The 19,126-nt window shown below is 39.4% G+C and overlaps 1 protein-coding gene across 6 annotated transcripts in view; it reads left to right on the top strand.

Annotated features, from left to right (window-relative positions):
• The window catches only part of LOC117536123 (ninjurin-2-like), an 82,705-nt gene extending 63,826 nt beyond the window's left edge, over positions 1–18,879 (top strand). Inside the window, exons 2-6 of one of the 6 annotated variants that reach the window (XM_034200862.1) lie at positions 14,583–14,719; positions 15,044–15,123; positions 15,424–15,589; positions 15,793–15,824; positions 17,606–17,685. In XM_034200862.1, the coding sequence (XP_034056753.1) occupies positions 14,583–14,719; positions 15,044–15,123; positions 15,424–15,578 (372 nt within the window). In that variant the 3' untranslated portion in view covers positions 15,579–15,589; positions 15,793–15,824; positions 17,606–17,685. Of the gene's footprint in view, positions 1–14,582; positions 14,720–15,043; positions 15,124–15,423; positions 15,590–15,792; positions 15,825–15,963; positions 16,158–17,605; positions 18,188–18,406 lie in introns of those variants that run through there. The other 5 variants (XM_034200856.1, XM_034200859.1, XM_034200860.1 and 2 more) reach the window with 5 other exon arrangements.
• Positions 18,880–19,126: the final 247 nt, after the last annotated feature.

Genomic DNA, 19,126 nt, shown 5'->3' with positions numbered 1-19,126 from the left:
GCAATCAAACCGACTTCTTGCCTATCAGAGCCAAGCGGCAAACCCCGGGACAGTGCGGTGAAGCCCAATGCTGCAAACTATAGGCGATGGATGCAGATGGGAGCAATTCCCGTAGACCCTTTGTTAAAATGTCCAGCTTAATATCAGAAAATGAACATGTTTCTAGCCTGGATCTACAAAAACATATTCTGTATATAGTTAGATTCCCCCTTCATGACAACGGGGCTGCTGCTCCTAGCTCCTCTCTGCTAGCTCCGTTAGCTCCGTGATGCTACAGCGGCTCAGCTCATGAGGAGAACACTACTTGAACTCGGCCGTGTTTGTTGTGTTGGTTCCTGGTGGACTATTCGTCCTGCAAATATAGGATTGATCTGCGGTTAAAACGGACCGTCCATGAATGCAGTTTCTTCGGTAAGTGAACCCTGCGTACTTTATGTTATGTTACTGGTGTTTTTATTAAGCTAACGTTAATGAATGTTTAGAGTTGGGGTAGCATTTAAGCAATCGTAGCTCCATCTGTGCTAACGATGCTATGCGTAGCATCCAAGAGTGTAAAACATTAAGTGGGATGCTACTGTATACCAAAAGGCTTCTGTGCGAGGTTGCTAAAATAAGGTCATCTTTGTACGTTAGATAGTTAGTTTGCTATTTAGGTTACTGTATGCATTGTTAAGGTTCATTTAAATTCGCTATGCTCTACTATAGCATAAAATAGACTAGCTAACGTCAACGTATTGTTGAAGAGAGGCTTAGTGTATATTAAATCAACCTCACAATGAAATATGTGTATCTTTAAAATATGAACGTCACATTTCAAGATAATAACGCTCCCTTAGATATTGTAATATGGTTTGTTGAACTGGAGTTATTTATTGCAGCTAACCGCCTATCCGACGAACGACCCAAACATTGTTGTTTTTAATATTATTACCAATGCCTCTTTTAATTGTATTATCCTCACACTTGAGAAACAGCCTCATCGTGGCTGTAGAACAGAACATGTAACTTAATTCCTGCATTTAAGGACGATGAATAGCGTAGTCAATGCTTTAGTGACAAATGATTTGTTTAAATATGATATATGACGTTATCTGTGACTTCAGTGGAAATTAAGCTTATCCATTGCATTGCATTTGTTCAATAGGTTTGTGTCTTACCCTTACGTGTGTGATACATATGAATATGGCATATGAAAACAAATTAATTTGACTGACTCATGAAAACCTCATCCAAAGTAACAGTAAAATAAAAAGGACCTACACAATAATACTCAATCAAACTGATACAGTATAAGGACTGTGATATCCAGCCATTTCTTAAGTATAACAATAAGATTATGACCTGTTTTTAAAAGAAGATAAAAAGTTGTTTGCATGTAAAGAAGTCTGTAACCCATGCATGTAACTTTACATCTGTTTGTTCAAAGTGTCCTCAAGGTAATCCAGACAGGCTGGACCAGAGGAGGAGAGACAGATCTGGACTCCTAACAGCAGAGAACTTCAGCACGGATTCCAAGGTACACCTTTTTCATGCTTTACAAAGAATGCATAAAGTAATGACTCTAATACACTGATAGACATGCCATTAAACATGAGTGAATACTAGATCACCTACACATCAGTGATGTTGAGTGTACTTTCTTAGCAAAAGGTTACATTTACATTTTACCAAGCAACATCACATAGTGAGAGCTGCGACCCTTTGTCTTTCAGTGAGACAACCGGACAGAGCAAGCTTCCACAGTTGCACTAAGTTTTGATAGCAGTTAAATATTATTTTAATAATACATTTATTTCAATGTTGATGAATTTAGAACGGTTTATTCATAATCTGATTATCTTTGTAGTACACTGTTGGATTTAAAAAACACATTCAAATAAAAAAATCATTATATTTATGAACAAACAAACACACCTCTTTCTTAAATAACACACTTGCTCTGCAATAATATGTTTTTTGATATTTCTGTTAGGAAAGGACAGGCCTGAGAGACAGGACTGCTTCACCATGTTCTCTTTCTCTGAGGGTCCAGAAGAACATCCAAGAGGGAAAGGAGAAGCTGATGTTATGAGATTTAAGAGCAGTACAGGACATTCACTAAGAGACACTTGTATTGTAACACAAAGACCTGCACACTGACTAGTTTTGTAGTCTAACAGGAACTTCATTTGTGTTGTTTTGTGTTTTACGTTGCACAGAGACAGTGTGATTGTCAGGCCTATAAAGTTTGGCAAAAAAAAAGTCAGCTGATCAAATGCATTTGCACTTTGAGCTTCACATCACTTGTGTCTTGTGCCGCTGAGTTTGGAACGTCATAAATAAATGGTACCAATCTTCAGTCAGATGTGAATGTGTAATTTAACATTTTCAGTAAGGATAACGGACAAAAGGAGTGCAAATACAGTTTATTGAAATGTGAACTAAAAGTTATCAAGCATGAACCATCACCATTTTAAAAAAAAATAAAAACGAAATAATATACATAAGTTACACTAAATGTTAATCGACAGGCTAGGCCTGTGCAGGTGGTAACAGCTATGCCCAGCATGGGCTAAGTTCTGTAGGTGCAGCTGGTGCTGGTGCAGGTCCTCCTCCATCAGGTCTGCAGGGTCTTTCCCTGCGAGCAGGGAAAGACCCTCAGCCCTCTCCGGCCAAAGCAACAGACAGGACGTTCATAAAGCTGAGGTCTCCCCCAAAGTCTCTAATCATCCATCCTGTGAATATGAGAGGGGAACAAATAGTGTAATAGATGCTTTGGACAATAAGAAATATAAAGTTAACTGTTGAGTTGCTCAGTTTTTTAGATTGACAGGGTTTAATAACACAAACAAAAGGAGAGAAATAAAGATTGGTCTTTCAATACATTGTGTTGATTTTGTCTTTTGAATTGTTTGTCTGAAGTCAAGTAGCTAGAACTGTTACTTATAGTTTGAATGATACAGTCTGGTTATAATGTTTGGAGGAGGCATCACAGGTAAGAGCACCATTTGTTGTGTTCCATCCACAACACATTGATGTGTGTGTATTTATTTATCTACTATTTCTTGAATCATTACTGTCAGTCCAAAACAAGAGATTTTGTTTTGGTAACATTTAAAAAAACAAAAACATTATCTCTTTTCCACTACACTATCTTGAATACTTTAGTTTTTACGTCACTACATTTATCCAACAGCTTTAACATTATAAAGGTGTCACTTCGGACTCTGGGTAATTATGACAGCATGTCCTACTCAGAGCCCTAGAGTCTCTCGGGCTCTGGTCCTACTAGTTTGAGACTTTGAACAAACCAGACCTTCATCTATTAATGTAGAAAATAGTCGGCACATTACACCATTATGAAAGTAATAATTAGTTAGCTCATTGTTCAAATGAGCTCCAACTACAACAGTTAAGTCAACTCGTGCATCGGTAATAACAATAAATCAAATGATATAATATAATAGAATAACTTGTGTCTACTTTAAATACTCTAACAACACTTGTTGCTAATTATACTAGCATACTTTTACTAAAGTAACATTAACATGTTTAAATGCAGGGCTTTTGTAAGAGAGTATTTCGTATAGTGTAGCATGGTCTACTTGACTTATCTAACCGAAGTGATCGTTACGTTACTTTGCAAACCGCCCCCCCCCCCCCCCCCCCCCCCCCCCCACACACACAAACAAAAGGACACGGTAACGTTGTGATTCACTTCAATTAATGATAACTACGGAGCTTGCTAACAGCAAGGCACAAGGCTACTTCACTCATTTAGCTAATGTAAGATACAAATGCTGTCGAGCCCTCACTGCTTGTAAGATAAAGAGCACAAACTGACTACTTACCCGAGCGGCGAGCCCCGCTGTTCTCCGTCATTTTTCTCCCGGGTTGTTGTGATCACATAACTGACAAAGCCGTGCTCTGATAGGCCAAGTCAGTTTGATTGCATTAGGGCTCGATTGCTTATCCTGTCTGAGTAGCCCGGATGATGCTGCATCGCAATTTTTGACATCGAATTTTATACACCGAATTTTTTGACATCGAATTTTTTGACGTCGAATTTTTGGGATCTGAATTTGAACATTCGAATTTTTTTCACTTGAATTTTTACATTTTTATTTCACATAGGTAAATTCGGAGCAAAAACATTCAGATACATGATTTTCAAAGTAATTATTTTCAATGCTATAAATTCGGTGTCTAATACAATTCGAATACTTCTGTCTCTTGTTTGCTTCCATACAGCCTTCCTCTCCCAGTCGTGGCCGTGCAGAAGAGAGCTCACAAGCCTTCGTCTTTCCCGCTTGCTGGCTGTTCGCTCCTCCTCTCTGTGAGCTGTAGTGACGTAGGGGACTTCCCCCCTCGTTCTCCTGTGTCCGATATCACGTTAAACAGAGGATTTCATTGCTTACTTCCACATGCCTTTTCTCCTCCTTATCTCTTTCATAACTTTATATGTAATACATGTTAACAGCGTCAATAGCCACTTTAATGATACTAATGGACGGTAGTCCCGGATGTCGTCATGAAGGATTTTCAAAATAAAAGCTTGGTATTGAGAACTTCCGTTTTTTTCCAGAATAAAATAGCATTTAAACTGACGGTATGTTTAAGGTACATTATGCCATAAAACATTGATTTTAATTTCTAACAGTAGCCAACACGGTGCCCGCAGGGGCAACGTGAGTCGCCCGCGGGGCATGTTCTAAAAATAGCTCGCCAAGCAAATCCAAAATGTATAAAATACACAAAACAAAAAAGGAAATGTAATTAAAAGAATCTACCCTATGCATAAACGAAACCTAAATCATAGCGAACTCTATCTACTTACTACAACTCTATATCTATCTAACACCCCTCCTCCCCCACCAGTGTCGGTTCTACGGGGTGGCACGGGGTGGCAGCTGCCACCTCAGAAAAATGCCTTGCCACCCCAGTTGGCAGCTTTGTTTTGAAAGAAAAGTTGTGGCTCATCAGACATTTATGAGAGAAAATCTCTAATGTCCGAGTGCAAGTGAATGCAGCACAAGACGCGAGCCTTGTAACCCCCCTGGCGCGAGCTTGGAAATATGATTGGTGGCGATTTCCTTTGAACGGGGGGACAGCGCAAAACGAGAAACATTTCGGATCCAAGTGGAAGGAATGAGGTATTTGTGGTCAGGGTATGGCTGGGGTAGGCTACAGCCATACCAAGAAATGGCTTAGCCCCACCTTAGCCCCACCATGAACAATGATGTTAAAGTAAGCAAAATAATGTCCGCCAACTCGCGCGGAGTAAATTGCACAGACAGCAGTTAGTAAGATTGATTTCAGTAGCCACTTGTCTGGAAATACCGAAGACTAGAAACGGTTTTGAAAACTTTTGTCACGTAGTGATCGTCTTCTCAATAGAACATCTTTGATAATGTCTTCTGACCAATCAGAATCACGATAACAGCGTTGTGTTATTGCAAGAAGTCCCGACGGAGAATACTTTTGCTGTAGTACATCTCTATATACGTCGATACAACATTACGTGTTGATAGAAATCAACACGTAATGAAATAAGACCCCACGGTTTGATGATTGATAGGTGTGTGGGCTGTCTTTCATTTTGACACACAGAACAATGGGGGCTATCCACCCTTATCCACAATGTAAAGTAATTCACAGCCTCTTCCCTCTTCTCTCTGTGAGGAGCAGCAGGTTCAGCTTTCAGAACAAAGTAACAAAAACAAAAATGGCATTCATTTTTTTTAAATATGTCGTGGAGTAATAGATTTATTTATTTTTCTTCTCAAGAGAGTACCAGACTGTGTATTTTATGTTAGTATTTCAAAAAATCTCCTGGGGGAGAATCCCCCAAGACCCCCCTGCAGGGGTTGGGTTTTCAGCATGTCAACTCTTTCACTTGTGGGTAAATTGCAGGATTGGCTCCAGGTCGCCCTTTTTATTTACTACAAGACAAATGTGCCTTTTTATTTCATACAGTTCAATTTGGATTGAGACATAATCTAAACCTCACGCGTGGCGTTTCACTGTCAAGGGGGGGCGATATACCGTGTATGTAATTACATTGCAAATACTGACTTGAGCCAACCACTGTATGGGTTAGCCCTACCATAGATTACCCAACACAAATACTCTGGCGCCGCCACTGTTTGCGGTCTACAATGACAGAGAAGAGCCTGTCAAGTTTGGCTGTACTCAGCATTGAATCAAAACGCACCATAGCTTTAAATCGTTTGTGAGGCGTTTTGCTGATCAAGATGGTAATCGCCACATTCAGCTGTTATAGGCATGCCAAGTTGATGCTCTGCTCACGGATGAGTCGATGAGAATAATAAACTGTTAAGATGATGACCTTACGTGTGTAAATATATGTTTCTTCTTTGTGGGGGTCTGCCCCCCAAAAACAGTTTCAAGTCCTGAGAAAGTCAAATAAGACGGTGTGTAAAACTTCACTGCCCAGCCAAAAACAAGTAACCACTTTGATTTAACTAGGCCACTTTCCACTGGATAATAACTGCAGCGATGTATATGTTTTAGCTGAATACACGTTTTTTAACCCTAACTGATGCAGTTAGTCACTTCTTTAATGTTTGTTCTTTCTGATGTAAAGTCCAGGTTGTAACTGCAGTAAAGTCGTGGGGCGCTGAACTGTTCTTTTGATTCTTTTGATTTATGATAGTAATTACTTGTTTTTCAAATTTGAAGGAGGGTGAGCAAGCATCTTGTGGAACATTCATCATTAACTCTCCAAAAACTATAGTTTATTTAATAATAACACTGAATATGTGAATCATAAAAGGGATTGACAGCTGATATGATTGTTAATATTATCATATTCATACAGACACACATCGATGAGACAGTTAATTAATGTACTTATTGCAGCAGTCTGTATAGATTTGGTACCCCTGCTGGTCTAAGAGTGAAACCAACTCATTCAGTTAAAATTCATTAAATTATGTCTGCCTTATATTTATATTTATGGCTTTACTGATGTGCCACAATAATGTAACCTGATGTTATTGAGTTAAAATATCAATATTGTGGCTTTCCAAGTTAACATTGATTGATATGACCGCGATTAAATCAGCATATACTTCTGCCAGGGGATGCCACCCCTCAAATTCTCCTGCCACCCTCTTGCCACCACATGAATATTTTTTTAGATCCGCCCCTGTCCCCCACCCCCACAATGAATATCGACCAATCACGTTCTTGCTTGATTTGCGGAAGCAGTGTTGCAGTCGGGAAGAAAAGCAATGTGCCACCTCCCCGCTGATTTTCCTTCTGGCAGAATCTACACATCAGCCCCATTGAACAGCCTATCATGCCAGCCTATACAACACATGAGGGGCAGAGTTTTACTCTGTGTGTTGCAACTTGCATATATATTTATTCCACTTGACGCACACTCACGCATGGTAGCAAAAAATCTCATGTCCCCCGCACTTTTCGAAAATCCCGTTTGTGTCACCCCACTTTACAAATATGTTTATTATTATTTTTGAATGCAAGCCGTCATCGCCACGGAGGAGCACACAGCCGAGAGAGAGAGAGAGAGAGAGAGAGAGAGAGAGAGAGAGAGAGAGAGAGAGAGCACTTTTATCTATTTAATGTAGATAAAGTAAGAAATCCTTCCAATGTGTATAGGACAGTACAAAAAACAGTTTAAAAGGTGAATGATTAGTAAAATATGCATAAATAAAAAGAAAGAATGCTAACTAGGTAACATAAGATAAGAATAAACAAGTTTAAATTATTTGTTATTGGTTGTGATCATATTCTAAAGATGTTTGGATTATTGAAAAATATACAGCTCCCTTTCATCTGAGTGTTGAGAGCTGTATCCATACATTCATGTTGTGCTCAAAGTGCACCAGATTGATGCATTTCACTTCAACATTTAAAAAAACATCTTCCCGGGGGTGCATGCCCCCGGACCCCCCTAGAGGAGGTGAGGTCCCCGCTAGAGGAGGTGAGGACCCCCCTGGAGGATGCGAGGCCCACCCCCAAATAAAGCAGGTTAAAATCTTTAGTAAACACTGCAAACGGGTCCCACAGATCCAAACAGAACACAAGGGTTAAAGGTAAGCATATAATAATGTTAAAATGTGCTAAATATATACACTGCAAAAAAAGAAAAAGAAAAGAGGAGTAAAAGTAGCCCCTGACTTTTTTTATTTTTTTAAAGTAGCCCTCATCCTAAAAAAGGTTGGTGACCCCTGATCTAGGCCGTCAGGCCCGGCAGACTTTTTAGGATCAATTGAGTGCAAACCGTGTAAGACTTCAGAGGCCGAAAAAGAAGCAAAATCAAAAACAGGGGAGTTCATCTCTTGACTATAGCTGTGAGTACGACCATGCAGAGAGTCTTGACTTTGCTCATCAAAAATATGACCAGCCTTTTTGAAGTGAGCATTAATGACATTAGACATATAATTTGTATCTGAAATAAAAGAATCACTGACCTTCAGTTTTTGAGGGAAACTAGAAACCTTCTTGTTCTGAAGTGATTTAATTGTTTTCCAGAACTTCGAATGGTCATTAAAACAATCAGTGGTTAAGCTCAGATAGTAATCAGCTTTAGCTTTTTTAATAAGGGCTGAACATTTATTTCTGAGGACACGAAAAAGAAGCCAGTCATCACTAGTGTTAGACTTTCTAGCTAAAGACCAGTGCTTATTGTGTGTGTGTGTGTGTGTGTATGTGTGTGTGTGTGTGTGTGTGTGTGTGTGTGTGTGTGTGTGTGTGTGTGTGTGTGTGTGTGTGTGTGTGTGTGTGTGTGTGTGTGCAGATAACAGCCTCTTTCCTGTTTTTTTCCATGTCAAAGTTCACCCAATATGTGTCTTGCCTGTATGTGTTGAGTTGTATCCACTGTTTGTTTGTCTCTAAACATAATACATCTATTCACTGGAATGCCCAGAACCCCCACCTATCATCGGCACACACATACTGACAAACAAATTACATGAAGCCCAAAAAATGTCACGTGTTGACCTGTGTCGACTTCAATAAACAAACACAGAAAATACTAAGAGGTGCTGTTTGGCTGGAGCTCACTGGTCAATTCAATCCTGGGTGATGTGTTCAGTTTTTACAAGAAAATCCCTCAGCATTTCCATCAGTGTGGCCTCTAATAAAACATTTGGTAACACACAGTTAACTCTGAATATTTGCCTTGAAAACATTGACATAGGGAACACACCTGCTCATATCTGAGGAGGCCAGCTAACCAATCAGAGCAGACTGGGCTCTGGTTTCAGACAGAGGGTGAAAAGAGGTGCTGCAGCACAGGCAGTATGAGAAAAATAAAGAGCTTTTTGAACATTAAAGCATGGAGACATGTCACATGTTGTTTCTATTTACTTTTGAAGGTTATATTTTTTGAAAAGGTAGAATCAGTTATTTGTGTAAAAGTGACCTGTGTTGTGGCCTTTAAAACCCTTTGCAAATGGTCAATGTGCATCTAAAAAGAATCATCGTATTTGTTACAGAAATTGGAAGTTTCATGCAACAGGCCAACGAAATAGTAGTGACTCAGACACAGTTCTTCTTCCAGTTAGCCAGCAAGTCATAAACAATGTCTTAAGACTCCTGTCTTTGTGACTGCCTCTCTTCCTCTCTTCATGCTGACTCTTCTTCTCTGTGTCATATACTAGATTCTAGATCTGCTTTTCACTTTCTTTCTGCCCCCTCACCCTAAATAGCATTCCAATAAAAACCAAACAGAAAGATGATGCTTCAGGCAGAGAGAGACATGGAAAACGTACAGAAGGAAAAAAAGCCCAGTCAAATAAGCCAGCAGTGGACAGACACATGGAAAGACGGACTGACAGTGAAAAAAAGAACAAGATATTAAAAGAAAACCAGAGCTCCACTCCTAGTAGGGCTTCCCTTCCTATTGGCTAATATTGCAACCAATAGGAGTGAAGGGGAGGAGCACTTCCTGTGAGGTCGAGGGGTATATTTGTGTGTGTGTTAATGTGCAGTTAGAAGTGTTGACTTGCAGTTGTTTTTGTGTAAACTGGTGGCACAAATGGGCATATCTGTGTTTTAAGTATGTGTATATCTTTAGTGTGTGTGTGTGTGTGTGTGTGTGTGTGTGTGTGTGTGTGTGTGTGTGTGTGTGTGTGTGTGTGTGTGTGTGTGTGTGTGTGTGTGATATGGCCCAGTCCCAGGGTTGTGGATCAGTGATTTTGGGAATGGAAGTTTTACAAGGACTCTGGATTTTATAGAAGTGTCAACTTTATAAATACCATACGTCCAGAAATAACAGTGGGAAAAAGACTTCTGTGCATTTTACTCACTCAGTTGTATACAGTTATATGATGAAACTAATAAAAAAAACAATAAATGTGCACAGCTTGTGATTTTGCTAAGGACACCAAGTTGGTTGAACTTGGTGTCTTTAATGCAAGATCAGTTTGTCAAATAATCAGATTTCTGAGCATCATAGATACATGCTTTTGTTGTACATGCAGGTTTCAACCATAACACTAAAGTTATTCAAAACAGTGTGGTTAAATATCATGTCCATTAAGCCATCAATTATTACAGTATATTGTGCATATGCACATCCAGAAGTTGCTTGCAGGTGCTGGGCAGCAGTGTTCTTGTCCCTAATTCATCTTTGAACGTGTGTTGACATGAGTCATTCTGTGTAGTGCGGGTATAGTATTTCTAATATTTAAGCAATACGCAATGAAAAGAAAGTTTTATAGACTGCTGATGATTAGTATCAGTCTTAAGAGAGAAACGCCCAAATCCACCAGAGGACTGGACAACATCCAGTGAGCCCAGGACGATAAAACACTAATATCCTGTCTCTGTTTGACCCTTAATAATGCCCAGCTGTTGAATGATTAAAAAAAAAAAGTTGTAATTGATGGGTTACTTACAGACGAGTAGGGAAACAGAAATGTTCTCATTCCTCAAAAGCACAGAGCCAGGTCGTCAACCCTGGACATTCCTGATGTAGCCCTGAGGCCGGCGGTAATTCCCAGCTTCTGGTCTCTGACCCCCCGCAACCACTTCTTCCCTGTAAATAAAGTGATATCCCTCTCCTAACTGTCCTGTGAAACAAAGAGCAAAATAATAATAAATCAAGAAAGGTTCAGATTACAGTAAGCATGATAAGCGCACAGTCAGTGCCTTTAAAAGAGACGTTATAGTGAAGACACATGGCACGCACAACTGTAAAGTAGGCCAGTCCAATGTTTTGATTGTGTTTAGAAAGTTGGACCCCGGCCAGTATACAGTATATATATATACATGCTTTTTCTCTCACTCCCTCTCTGTCCACTTACTCACGTCCAGCTCTGACTTTCCTTTTTTTTTTTCCTTCTACATAGCTCTCTCTCTCTCTCTGTATCTCACACACTCAGAAAAACATACAAAAGCCCACAGTACACGTGTTCACTGTGTTATGACAGTCTCACAGTTCCAGGAATTGCTTCATACTTTCTTGGAGAACAACCCAGTTTGGATCAAACTGTACTCTTACATAGACTCTATGGGGGGATGAAATCAAGATTTCCAGGTCAGAAATACATCACGTGTACAGGAATCACAGAAAAAGGGCGGTTAAATTTATGTTCACAGAAAAGTGCTTATTAAGACTTGAAATTAAACTCCGGGTAAACATTTGGATCCTGCAAGGTGCAGGTTATCCAAAAATATAAAACAGAGAGTATGTTTTATTTTGTTGGCTTTCGAAAAGTCCAAAACCAACATCAGAATATGTCAACATCTTGTTCCAGAAGTTAAGGCCCAGTAATGATAAGCCATATACCTCATATAACACGGAGCATTCATCGTACCAAAGTCAATCTGCCAAACGTCCGTCTTCTTTCAGGAGGAAGTGAGCCAGAACTAACAGGCAAGAATGAAGTGGTGGTAAACACTCCTGCTGAACTGCCCTGTAGTTTTGTCGTACCATTGTTTATCTACTTACAATTTTGTTTACATGCAGCATGGTGGTGTCACAGAAACATGTGCTCTGCCCACAAATGTAGCTTCCTTGTGTGCACGGTGCAACAACCCAGGCAAATGGCTGTAGATTGAGTGAAGAGCAATCTACCATCCTCCTGCATATTTTACATGCATTTACCCAGTGACTGGTTTTAGCCCAGTTTCTAGTTTTCATTTGTTAAAGCTAAAAAGATGTAGACTATACAGGGTTATGGGCTAATTTCCCCCTATCAAAAAACAATTTAAAATAAGTTGTTAGTATTGTCTTCAAGCGCTAACCTCTAGGATTTTTGTTTTATGATACTCGTTTGAGTTGTTGTTCTTTTACATTTCTATTGAAAGTCAAAATAATAAGTCCATATGAAGAGTTGTAAAACCACTAGACACTGGAAAAAACCGAGGCAGCACACACTGAGAAACTGCCCTGTTGAATAATTACTGTTCATGCAGTGTGGACGTTCTGTTTATTTTGGAGCAGTATGGAACATAACAGCAGAGTGAGCCCATGAAATACAATGTGTTCCCATAGGCTCCACATGATTGGCTTTATGTATGTGATCTATCTCTTCCCTCAACACATCTCTGTTTCTGTGGCGCTTAAAGAAAAACAGACTGCTCTGTTTCAACTGACAAAGCCTCAGGTTAAATGATCCATTTGAGGACATCTATGTATACAGTATATAATCCATACAGCAGCTCTGTAATCCAATCTCTGCATCTGCTGTCTGTGCACTATAACGGCGCTCTAATGAGATTTGGACCATTTTTAGTCCCTGACGCGCTATGAGTCATTATGGCTTTTTAGTAATGATGTTAACCTTTTAGGCCCCAAGCCTGTTTTTCAGGTTTCAGGCTCGAAAATGACATTCCCAGAACAAATGACCATATCTTCCTTTCTAAAAGGGTTAAATTAATAATCTTTTTTCTCAAAGTAATGATAAACCTGTGAGTTGGACATAGAAAAGTCAGAATCAATATAGATGTTTTTTATTTTAAAGAGAATTCAGATTGAACATGGTAAAAAAACTGTAAATTATAGTGTCCGTCCAAAAAATATTTTGTATTTATAGTGAAAACTAACCTTGGATGATGGGTTAGTAGACTAAAAGCTTTCGGAATCCAAAGTACAACAGATAATAAGTACCCTGTATCAAGATTGATGCAAAACAAGATATATTTGACCTTTTTAGACAGATTTAGCAAAAAAAACCTCTTCTGGGGCCATTTGGGTGGATTTTCCATATCTCTGGCCCCCCTTGTTCGATTTTGACATGTGACATCTCTTCCTGACCGTTAGAGCCAATAGAATTGAAGGGAAATCGTCCCATAGACTCTCATGTTAAAAAAAAAGCTGGCGTCTCTGTTAATGCAATCTGGTTGCAGAGTGTAGGAATATCCCTGCTCTGATTTCTGGAAACGGAAAAGCTGTTTTATTGCTTATGGATTATCAGAACATTTTAAAGGGGACACAGACACATTGGATTAACCTATGGATTAACTACACCATCGTTTTTATTGTTTTAATGCCATTGAAGACCAGTTTTTACCAGACCTAAGACCAAGGTAAACCATGTTAGCGTTTTGGGCTACCTAGCGCCACATGTTTTGATGTAGGTTTTTGTTATTGTATCCACGAATTTGTGATCTTTTAGTGTTGAGGTGGGTACCATTAGATTCTGTGTCTACTTACGATCATACACGATGTGTTGATTGTGCAGCTAGGATAAGTAATAAGGGTGCTAGGAGTGATTTTCGGTGCAGTAATAGGTTAGCATTTTTCGCTCGGGGCTAATTCAGAGGCTCACGCATTTTGAGTTTTTTTTTTTTTTTAAATGAAAAAGATCAGTTAAATTAGTTTTTTTCCGTTATATGGATATAAAACATTAATAGTTTATTCAATATGAAGGTTCCTTAGACGTTGTTTCCTGCAAATTACGCGATTTCGGGCCCGGATACGGGTCCGTGGGGCTTAAGAGGAAGGGTTTTCTTCTCTTAACACACACACACACACACACACACACACACATACATACACACACACACACACACATACATACACACACACACACACACACACACACACACACACACACACACACACACACACACACACACACACACACACACACACACACACACACACACAGCTTTTTATCATTCAAAAACTACTTCATTTTGGAAAATGTGTTGCAATTATAGATCTTACGATAAATGAGCCACAATAGATAAGAATGTAGTTTTCTGTTTCTGAGCTGCAAATATAAGAGAGTGGAGTGGAGGGGTTCCTGAGACTAAATATATTGTAAAGAAAAAACAATTACAATGTTAAAATAATATACGTGGAATTTCATCTTTAAATCATTATATGGATTTTCTCTTGATGGATAATGTCAGATTGAATTGATATCTTGGTATTTTGGTTATAGAATAGATAAGTAATACAATGAACAAACTTCATTTAATCAGAAATAAATGTTTTTTCCTGGCAGTATGAAGTGATAGTATTATTGGTTTTTGCTGCCCTCTCTTGGACAGTTCGTTGTGAATAACTAGTTTCTGAATAAATGACCTTTGAAACCTTGAGACCTTTTATTTTCTTTACTTATGGTCTATCTATTGTCCTTCATCTTCTTCTTCAGGGAGGTTCACCCTCTAATCTGAACATGAACCTGTATGCTACGAAGAAGACAGCGTCTGAGGGCATGTTGGACATCGCTCTGTTCCTGGCTAACATCACACACATGAAGACTGTCATCGAACAGGGAGCTGGATACAGGTACAGTGTGTGTGTGTACAGTGTGTGTGTGTATGTTTGTGCGTGCGTGCGTGTGTGTGTGTGTGTGTACAGTGTGTGTGTGCGTGCGTGTGTGTTAGAGAGTTCAGGCCGAGGGCAAATCTGCAATATTAGTCTGAAGGTTTGCTGCAAATTCAGTTAAAATTAAAGAATGTTTATTAATCCTGCAGAATATATATATATATATATATATATATATATATATATATATATATATATATACGGACGTCAATAACGTCACATTCCCTGATGCATCATATCATATAGTATTTATTGACACACATATATTTCCTTCCTCTTCTTCAGGTACTACGTTGCTGTCCTGGTACTCATCTCCTTCTCCTTGGCCCTGCAGATAGTGGCTGGAGTCCTGATCATCATCATTGGTGAGCCAATCAAATTGCAGCATTAAGCTTAAGAAATGGTGTACTCTCCATCCTCCATGTTTTTAACCAATCATATAACATACTAATTCACTTACTATGTATATACTTTTAAAATACACGCAGTGCAGTGAGAGTCCAGGTTACTTTCTGGTCTGCTTTGTCAGGAAACAGCTGAAAGCAACCACTATGAATATAAAAGACTCATGAAAGAACACAGGCATTGGAATATTTCTCTGCCACTTCTATGTAGTTTTGTTGTTATTTTTGGTGTGTGTGTGTACATGTGCGTGCTTGTTGCAGCTCGGCGAGACATCAATGAAGAGGCCAACCAGAAGCGCATGGACAGCCTGAACAACACCATAACCATCATCATCTTCCTCATCTTCGTCACCAACATCTTCATCACCGTCTTCGGGATGGAGCGCACCGGCCTCTTTGCCAGGATGCATTACTGACCTTGTGACTTGTGAGGGAATAATTCAGATATGTGGAGTTTTTACAAAGTAGGGAAAGATTTAGATGTATTCAAACTCTTTACACACTCATACGCACGGACACGCGCACACACACACAACACACACACACAACACACACACACTCAGGACTTATTATTCTACTTAAAGTACTAATCAATTACAAACATTTTCTGTACTATTTCTTCATTTATAGTATGAATGGACTGAGCCAGGGGTACCAAATAGGTGTGTGTCTTGTGTGTGTGTGTGTGTGTGTGTGTGTGTGTGTGTGTGTGTGTGTGTGTGTGTGTGTGTGTGTGTGTGTGTGTGTGTGTGTGTGTGTGTGTGTGTGTGTGTGTGTGTGTGTGTGTGTGTGTGTGTGCAGCTCGTTGCGAAATGACCGTCCTGTCCTCTTATCAGCGGTTGTTAAACTTCTTGAATAATTTGATCACCGGCATCATCTTCCTCACCCTCATCGTCAACATCATCAAATCCGCCTTTGGCACACAGCGCAGCTGCTTCCTGCGATGGCTGCTTCAGCGTTTCATTCTCTGAAACACAATCAGTAGATTTATCACTGTGCGTACATTTATATACAAAAGCCTCAAGCTTACATACATTATATTTTTTATGTGAAAGCTTAAAAGTTCAAACTGTCATTCTTAACACAACCACCAGGAGGCACTGATGTTTTAAATCCTACACATACAGAAGCAGCTTTCATCTTTATCCATTCAGTTGCTAAACAAAATGCTACACTTTAACCTCCTGTTAAGGTTTTACACTTTTACACTTACAAACATACACATATTCACACTTAAAGTTTGGTTAAGCATTAAGCCTCAAGGCTACATTTGGGAGAATGCGTCCCCGTCTAGAAGCAGCTAGTTAGCTTAGCAAAAAGACACAAAACAGGGGGAAACAGCTAGCATGGCTGTGTTCAAGTGTAACCAAGGCTGCCTACTAGCTCACCTGCTCACAACATATATTATTATTATTTAAAGTACCTTTCAAGTTTTTTTGCTAGGCTAATAGGCTGCTGGCTCCAGTTAAATGTTTGTTGTAAAACTATGAGTCGTATCAATCTTATCGTCTAACTCAGTGGTTCTCAAACATTTTCTGTCAGGCCCCCCCTTTGGAGAAAAAAAAAAGTCGGGCCCCCCCAACACAAGTCAGGCTCAGTGGCGTCGCCAGATATTTATTTTGGGGGTGCTGTGGGGTAGCTTGACGTTTCATAGAGGATGCTCAAACATTTAGGGTTTCCCATTAAGGTAACGGTCGCTACAGTGGAATTTTCTACTGCAACCCCACGCATATACACAGTGTTACAATGAAGGCTCGATAATCAGCTCACGGCATATAGGTGTAAGCAGGGGTAAAGTGCTATTTTTATAGGTGGTGTGTGGACCTCACATACGGGGGTCTGGGGGCAAGCTCCCCCGGGAAGATTTATCTTTAAATATTGAAGTTAAAAGCATCAATCTGGTGCACTTTGAGAGCAAAATTAAGAGATCTATGGATACCTCTCTCAACATGCATATGAAACAGAACTGTAAGCAGATTTACTTTTTCTTTATGGATATTTTACAAATCACTTTTCTTTTTTTTTAATAACCATTTTTCCTCCTGGTCTCTCGCCCCCCCCTGTCATGCCTCTGCGCCCCCCAGGGGGGGCACGCCCCCCCACTTTGGGAACCACTGGTCTAACTCTCGAAAATAAGGCTTCTGAATAACTTGGTACTGAGCAGTTAAAGAAAAGAAGATTCAATATCGTCAATTTAGAAACCAATAAGATGCATTACAGTCAATTATATTTGTTGAGTTAGGGTCAGAATAAACTCGACAGTGTGACTGAATGATAAAGCCTTTTTATGGGTGCAATAGGCCTACTGTATGCGTGCCTGGTAAGTTTGAGTGTGGATGTGTGAGTATGGATGCATCAATTCTATAGGTGTGTGTGGATGTGTTTGAAGTGTTTGAAATAGTCTGTTTGTGTGTGTGTTGGTGTGTGTGTGTGTGTGTTGTAGCCCGCAGGGACCTGAACGTGGTGTCCAATCAGAAACGTCTGGACTACCTAAACAACCTTGCTACAGGCGTCATCTTCGTCACCACAGTGATAAACTTCTTCGTCAGCTTCTTCGGCTCTAAGAGGACTGGCTTCTTCCGCTGGCTGCTGGCTCGACTCCACTTCTGACACACCCTCATAAACTCACACATCAACATGTTGATTCAAAGTTTATATTCACAATTCTGCATAAGATCAAATATCACTTCTCATTTATTTGATCCTTTTTATAATGTATTCACATTGTAATCCAACTAAAATATTTCCCCTTTAACCAACAAAATATCTATGTATATGCATTATTTTATTTTATGCAATAACATAGTTTGCATAAACTCTGCATGGGTTCAAGTATGTGTTTTGACAACAGTTTTAGTGTCCCCATTGTTTGGTTAGTGGTTAAAAAAAGTGTAATATATTTTCTTCTGAAAACGAGTTTGATTTAGAAAAGGATTCTGTGGTTCAATGCCATAAATAGAGAAAAATAAGAGATATCCCTTGATTATGTATATAAGAGCTGAATAAATCTAGTAATTTAACTAAATCCTATGCAATGCTCATTGTCATTCTTGCTGAAGATTGTGTATGTGTGTGTGTGTGTGTGTGTGTGTGTGTGTGTGTGTGTGTGTGTGTGTGTGTTGGAGCATGGTGTGGTTAAAGGAGAGATGAATAGTAGCCCTTTAGTTTGTCAAAATGTAGTTTGAACACTGTCTTTCTCTATTGTGCATGCATATGTGTTTGTGTGTGTGTGTGTGTGTCACAGGCCGTCGGAACCTGAATAACGCCACCCTGCAGGCACGTCTGGATTACCTGAACAACGTAGCGACCATCATAGTCTTCATCACTACAGGCCTCAACTTCTTCATCAGTACCTTCGCCATGCAGAGCACTGGATACTTCCCATGGCTCATGATGCGCATTCACTGACACACACAGACTACATACCTTTAGACTGCACTGCCACACTAACACACACCCACCATGGGTCACACATACAAACACATATAAACATTTATTATATGATGACATCATTTCATAGCTTACAATAATAGTAATAAAACAGAGGTGTAAAATATACTTTTCATTCAATACACACGCAATATATAAAGCATAATGCAATGTTTTAGAAAATGGTATACCCTGTCGCATCATTCATCTAACAGGTGCTCTTTTAAACAAACAAAATCAATAAAAAAGAAAAGTGTACGCATCACGATTGAGTTTACTGTATTATTTTGGAATATGTTGTACTTTATTAAAGGGGCTCTATTACATTGTTTGGGTTTTCCCTTTCCTATAGTGTGTTTTATACAGGGTTGGGAGGGTGACTTTAAAAATGTATTCCGTTAAAAAGTTATGTAACCTGATTACTTTCTGATACTTTTGGATAACCTCAATATCAAATGCAATGCAGATACAAGAGCAAATATATATCAATAAGTGTTTTTAATAAGGAAAATATTTCCCCAACAACGTCTACCTA

Source organism: Gymnodraco acuticeps, unplaced genomic scaffold, assembly GCF_902827175.1.
Source record: "Gymnodraco acuticeps unplaced genomic scaffold, fGymAcu1.1, whole genome shotgun sequence".
NCBI lineage: Eukaryota > Metazoa > Chordata > Actinopteri > Perciformes > Bathydraconidae > Gymnodraco > Gymnodraco acuticeps.
This window is presented reverse-complemented; position numbering and strand designations above follow the sequence as displayed.